The 6022-nt window shown below is 48.9% G+C and overlaps 2 protein-coding genes across 2 annotated transcripts in view; both read left to right on the top strand.

Annotated features, from left to right (window-relative positions):
• Window positions 1–3050, top strand: zdhhc24 (zDHHC palmitoyltransferase 24). The gene is made up of 3 exons (XM_084448733.1): window positions 1–539; window positions 1646–1923; window positions 2055–3050. The coding sequence occupies exons 1-3, from the start codon at window positions 193–195 to the stop codon at window positions 2345–2347; spliced, it is 918 nt and encodes a 305-aa protein (XP_084304859.1). The 5' UTR covers window positions 1–192; the 3' UTR covers window positions 2348–3050.
• A 782-nt stretch (window positions 3051–3832) lies between these two features.
• LOC311317579 (sodium/potassium/calcium exchanger 3-like) overlaps window positions 3833–6022 on the top strand; it is a gene marked incomplete at both ends in the record, with an annotated part of 11929 nt that continues 9739 nt past the window's right edge. The window contains one exon of the mRNA XM_084448653.1: window positions 3833–3941. Coding sequence (XP_084304779.1) covers window positions 3833–3941 — 109 coding nt within the window. The remainder of the gene's footprint in view (window positions 3942–6022) is intronic.

Raw genomic sequence — 6022 nt, 5'->3', positions numbered from 1 at the left:
CAAGAAGCACACCGCTATTTACGATTTACCAGCAATACATGTCCTTGTCCGTTATTAAAACGTCGATTTTTGCAAGAAATTGTTAAACGTTTATTAAGCGTATATATTAAAACACACTTTTAAGTTTGCATCACAGACATCAGACATGATTTTAGTTGTCCGCCTGTGAAAAACCTCCCCCTTTCCCTTGCTATGAAACTTAAAACAGTCACTGCCCGTGAGCAACTTGCAGACAGCATGACCAGTTTGGCGAGTCGAGTTTACTGCGGCGTGGAGCGGCTCTGTCGCCACCTGCCCATCGTCCTGAACACCGTGCTCGTCTTCTCCATCACGGCAGAGGTCAGCTACCTGGTCCTGGTGGAGGCGCCGCTGCAGAAGCAGACCCGGTGGTCCAGCGTGACCGGGTGGAAGTCAGCTCACCTGCTGGTTCAGTACTTCCTGCTGGGGAACATCACCTGGAACGCGTCGCTCTTCGTGAGGACCAGCCCCAGCATCCGAGGGGTGTTCCTGGGGGGAGAGGCTGTGGGACAGGGCTGGAGGTAAGTCCTCTACTCTTCTAACCCTAACCCATCCGAGGAGTGTTCCTGGGGGGGGAGGCGGTGGGACAGGGCTGGAGGTAAGTCTTCTACCCCAGCATCCGAGGGGTGTTCCTGGGGGGGGAGGCGGTGGGACAGGGCTGGAGGTAAGTCCTCTACTCTTCTAACCCTAACCCATCCGAGGAGTGTTCCTGGGGGGGGAGGCGGTGGAACAGGGCTGGAGGTAAGTCTTCTACCCCAGCATCCGAGGGGTGTTCCTGGGGGGGGAGGCGGTGGGACAGGGCTGGAGGTAAGTCCTCTACTCTTCTAACCCTAACCCATCCGAGGAGTGTTCCTGGGGGGGGAGGCGGTGGGACAGGGCTGGAGGTAAGTCCTCTACTCTTCTAACCCTAACCCATCCGAGGAGTGTTCCTGGGGGGAGAGGCGGTGGGACAGGGCTGGAGGTAAGACTTCTTCTCTTCTAACCCTAACCCATCCGAGGAGTGTTCCTGGGGGGAGAGGCGGTGGGACAGGGCTGGAGGTAAGTCTTCTACCCCAGCATCCGAGGGGTGTTCCTGGGGGAAGGCGGTGGGACAGGGCTGGAGGTAAGTCTTCTACTCTTCTAACCCTAACCCATCCGAGGGGTGTTCCTGGGGGGAGAGGCGGTGGGACAGGGCTGGAGGTAAGTCTTCTACTCTCCGGACTAGTTTCAACTCTGGGTGTCATTTCTTTCCTCTCAGGAAAGCTTTTTGTCTGCAGAGTCGCACCGACTAGGCTTTTTATAGGTTTTTATAGCAGTTATTTATTCATTGTTCTTATGCTCACATTTTGTGTTATATGACCCGTTGATTCTGGATTTTATCTTGTAGGCTACCTCTTCTGTTCAGATCTTTCGGCTGCTGTCATGCTCAATTTTTTCCTCCGGGGGAATTATTAAAGTTAGGGCTTATGTCTTACCTAAGGAAGGGGAATATTCTGGAGAGAGCTGTCATTGAGTCCAATATGCATTTATGTATTTCCACACACACACACACACACACACACACACACACACACACACACACACACACCCCTCTGCAGTTTATTGACTGATTCCATTACCCCACACACACCTGTTCCTCCGCCCGCAGGTACTGCTACACGTGCGAGACACACACCCCTCCGCGCTGTTCGCACTGCTACGACTGCCGGGTGTGCGTGCTGCGGCGGGACCACCACTGCGTGTTCTTCGGCCAGTGCGTCGGCTTCCGCAACTACCGCTACTTCCTGAGCTGCCTGCTGTTCATGTGGGCGGGGCTTCTGTACGCGGTGGTGATGAACGCTGAGGTGTTCATGGTCATCCTGCAGGAGGGCGTCACCCTGCACAGCCTGCTGCTGCTGCTCATGCCCTGGATCATGCTCGTCTCGGGTCAGTGTGTTTGTGTGTGTGTGTGTGTGTGTGTGTGTGTGTGTGTGTGTGTGTGTGTGTGTGTGTGTGTGTGTAACCGGCCTCTCTCCTCCTCTCTCTCCTCCTCCTGCTCCTCTCTCCTCCTCCTCCAGGTCAGGTGACGGCGCGTTCTTTCGCCTTCGCCTTCATCGCCGACACCTGCGTTCTGGGCTTCCTGCTGGTGGCCTCCTTCCTGTTCTTCCATGTCTTCCTGCTTCTGCGGGGACAGACCACCCGCGAGTGGTACACCAACCGCCGGCCCTACCACCTGGGGGCGCTGGCCAACCTGCGGCACGGCCTGGGCGCGCGCTGGTACCTCTGCTGGCTCTCCCCCCTCATCCCCTCCCCCCTGCCCGGGGACGGCGTCCACTTCCAGGTCACGGGGTCGCTGGAGCCCGTCCGGTAACGCCGCCGCTGTACATCATCCCGAGAGGGGCGTGTTGTTGTTGGACTGCAGGCAGTGCTGGCGGCTTCCTGTGTGTGGGAGTGGGTGTGGGCGTGGGTGTGGTGTGTGACCTGTTTTGAGGGTACTGAGGTCATGTATACCGGCTCTCTGTTCACCCACTTCCTGCTGTGAGTGCCGTGAAGGCGGTTCTGCCCTGGAGGCAGCAGTGTTCCAAGGTCACTTTCTAGTATTCGTTATCTACACATAATTACGTAAGGTAAATGAGGCGTGTGCTGATTAAACAAGCCGACCTTGTGTGTGAACACAGTGTTATGAAATCCTGACCACTGAAATGTCTGGAATATATGACATGGATTTTTTGATTGCTGATCTGTTGTTGTGTTTTGGGATCCAAAATTGTGAACTTTGTCGTCAGCAGGACAAAGTTAGGATCCCCCAACTGTGATTCTTTCCTCGGCTGCATGTAGAGGAAGTATTTACAACTGAATGCTGCCCTCTGCTGGCCAACCGGTGATCTTACAGGATTCAGGAGGGAGAAAATGAATGTTTGCTGTGATAATGTGTTAGAAGTGTTTCTAGATATGGATTTTCAAATCGTTCGAATGTTTCTTGATTTGCCTTATGTAGGCAGACAGACAAAACAGTTATTTTTCATGTTGCTTGTTTTTGCCTGTTGCCTTTTTTTCTTTTCTTTTTTTAACACCAGTGCATATTTATGAAATGATTTTACTATTACTAAATGTTTCTCAAAGTACTGTATAATAAACGTTGTCATAAAAGGTTAATAAATCATAACACTCACTCAGACTTAAGTTAAATCTTTATTATACATACTTGATTATTTGTTTTTGGATTTCAGTGTGGGAAATTTCATTTGTATATTTTGGAATCTGATATGTAGGCTATCTCCAATGCTCAAATGTTCACACATCCAAATAACCTAATTGTAATACCAGTGACGTGTGCAGATTGGATATTGCTGTTTTCAAACAGCTGATCTCTCTGGATCCATAAACTGAACGCACACTTGTCGCGCGCCCCGCCCGTGCGCGCTCTGACGGTCTCACCGGGAAACACCCCGACTGGGAGGAGGATCAAGCACCAAAACATGGGCACGCATCATAACGATCGGGAGAGATGGACGAGGCCGTTATTGTAGTTACAGTATTGTAGTTACAACCCGCAATCGATTGAATTGGAATTAGTATCGGGTATGTTGTTGCACGTTTGATGCCAGCGGTCGAGGATGCTGAGTGGATGAGCGAGATATAATTGGATGAGAGGGACCGGAGCAGGAGGATGAGAGGGACCGGAGCAGGAGGATGAGAGGCTGACCGTTCATCCTACGCTGAGAACCAGTGTCCATTGAGCGCGCGAAGAAAATCCTCCATCTGGTTTCGATCAAAGGCCGACCGGACCGGTGCGGTGCGGTGATGGCGCGCGTCGCGGTGTGAGCGCGGTGAAGCGCGGCGGCCGCGCGGCGAGATGAAGGCGGCGCTGAGAGCCAGGCGCGCGCGGTTCCTCCCGCAGCTGTGCGCGTGCGTGGTCGGTCTGATGACCGCCACCGGGCTCGTGCACCTTCTGGCAGCTACAGGTCCGTTAACCGCTGGTTCCTCCGCTGGTTCAGGCACTAGGAAAACCTGTGATTTGATTTGATTTGATTCACTTTATTTATCCCGAAGGAAATTAAAATGCCACGTAGCTCATAAAACAGCCATAAAAACAACACAAGACAACAATACACATATAGAAACATACAAGATAAGGACAGACCAAAAACATCAGACATGTACGTTGAAAGACATGTAGACTGTATTTGTCTATCATCATTCCTGTGATAGTCTGATAAGGAGAACACTAATACATTGACTTGTGTAGACTGATACAATGATGGAATGGATTAAGTAGACAATATAGCCTCTATACTTGAAATGGAATACATTTAAAGTTCCTGTTTTGCGTAACCGGAGTCAACTAGACTGTTGTAGCCTAATGATGTGTAACATAGTAGGCTAGTCATATGATTAGCAGAATGAAACATAACCTAGACTGACGTGAGACCTGTCCATCTTCAGACCCGGAATCACCCAGGTCCAGAGAGGACGGAGCCCTGTTCTGGGAGAAGAGAGAGCTGACACATGGGAGAGACCAGAACCAGACGACCAACGCTCCTCGAGCTGGTGGGATACATCTCACTATGTCTGTATCTGTCCAAGACAGATACTTTATATTAAGACAGATACAGGTCTGCCTACTTGACTGTCTTTTTTCTGTCAGTGTATATATATATATATATACACAGTCAGGTCCATAAATATTTTGACATTTACACAGCTTTCATCATGTTGGCTCTGTACACCACCACAATGGATTTGAAATGAAACAATCAATGTGCTTTAAGTGCAGACTTTCAGCTTTCATTTGAGGGTATTTACATCCAAATCAGGTGAACGGTGTAGGAATGTCAAACTATTTTATATTTGCCCCCCCCCCCTTTTTAAGGGACCAAAAGTAATTGGACAATTGGCTGCTCAGCTCTTCCATGGCCAAGTGTGTGTTATTCTCTTGATATTTCATTTACAATGAGCAGATAAAAGTTATAGAGTTCATTTCAAATGTGGTACTTTCATTTGCAATCTGTTGTATTTGGAATCTGATGCTGTCCACTCTCAGTATGAAATCCAAACAGCTGTCACCATCAGTGAAGCAAGTCATCATTAGGCTGAAAAATCAAAGCAAACCCATCAGAGAGACAGCAAAAACATTAGGTGTGGTCAAATCAACTGTTTGGTACACTTTTTAAAAGAAAGAACGAACTGGTGAGCTCAGCAACACCAAAAGACCCGGAAGACCACGGAAAACAACTGTGGCGGATGACAGAAGAGTATGAGTCCAAATGGAGTATGTCCTAATATTGGACCTAACTGTGTGTGTGTGTGTGTGTGTGTGTGTGTGTGTGTGTGTGTGTGTGTATGCGTGTGTAATATATATATATATATAGATGCATACATATAATATATATAATATGTTTTTTCCTATCCATCTATTCTCTCCAGTGGCATGTCAATCGCCATCAATATTTCTCTCTCTCCTCCTCAACCTCTCAATCTGTTTCTCCTCCTCTCTCTCTCTCTCTCTCTCTCTCTCTCTCTCTCTCTCAACCACTCAATCTGTTTCTCCTCCTCTCTCTCTCTCTCTCCCCCCCCAACCTCTCAATCTATTTCTCCTCTCTCATCATGTCTTTATGAAGAGGGAAGAGAGATGCTTAAACATGCTGTTTAATCCCCTTTGAGGCTCCTGTTGCTAGGAAACTGAATGCTAAATTTCCAACTAGAAGCAATGTGTGTGTGTGTGTGTGTGTGTGTGTGTGTGTGTGTGTGTGTGTGTGTGTGTGTGTGTGTGTGTGTGTGTGTGTGTGTGTATCCACAGGAGTCTCCACTGGTGATAACCCAATGATTGGTACTCACTTCTCCCCATCTTCTCCCCAGTACTGTGTGATTCAAGATTCAAGATTCCTTTTATTTGTCACATGTAATGTACAGTGTACAGATACAGTGAAATGTTGCTGCCGGCTCTAAGATTAGGCTTGATACAGATAAACTGACAGATAAACGGATGTCAGGACAGCAGACTCATCTCTTCAAGAAGTACTACCACAATCCTCCCTCTTAAAGC

This window comes from Borostomias antarcticus, assembly GCF_949987555.1.
Source record: "Borostomias antarcticus genome assembly, chromosome: 14".
NCBI lineage: Eukaryota > Metazoa > Chordata > Actinopteri > Stomiiformes > Stomiidae > Borostomias > Borostomias antarcticus.
This window is presented reverse-complemented; position numbering and strand designations above follow the sequence as displayed.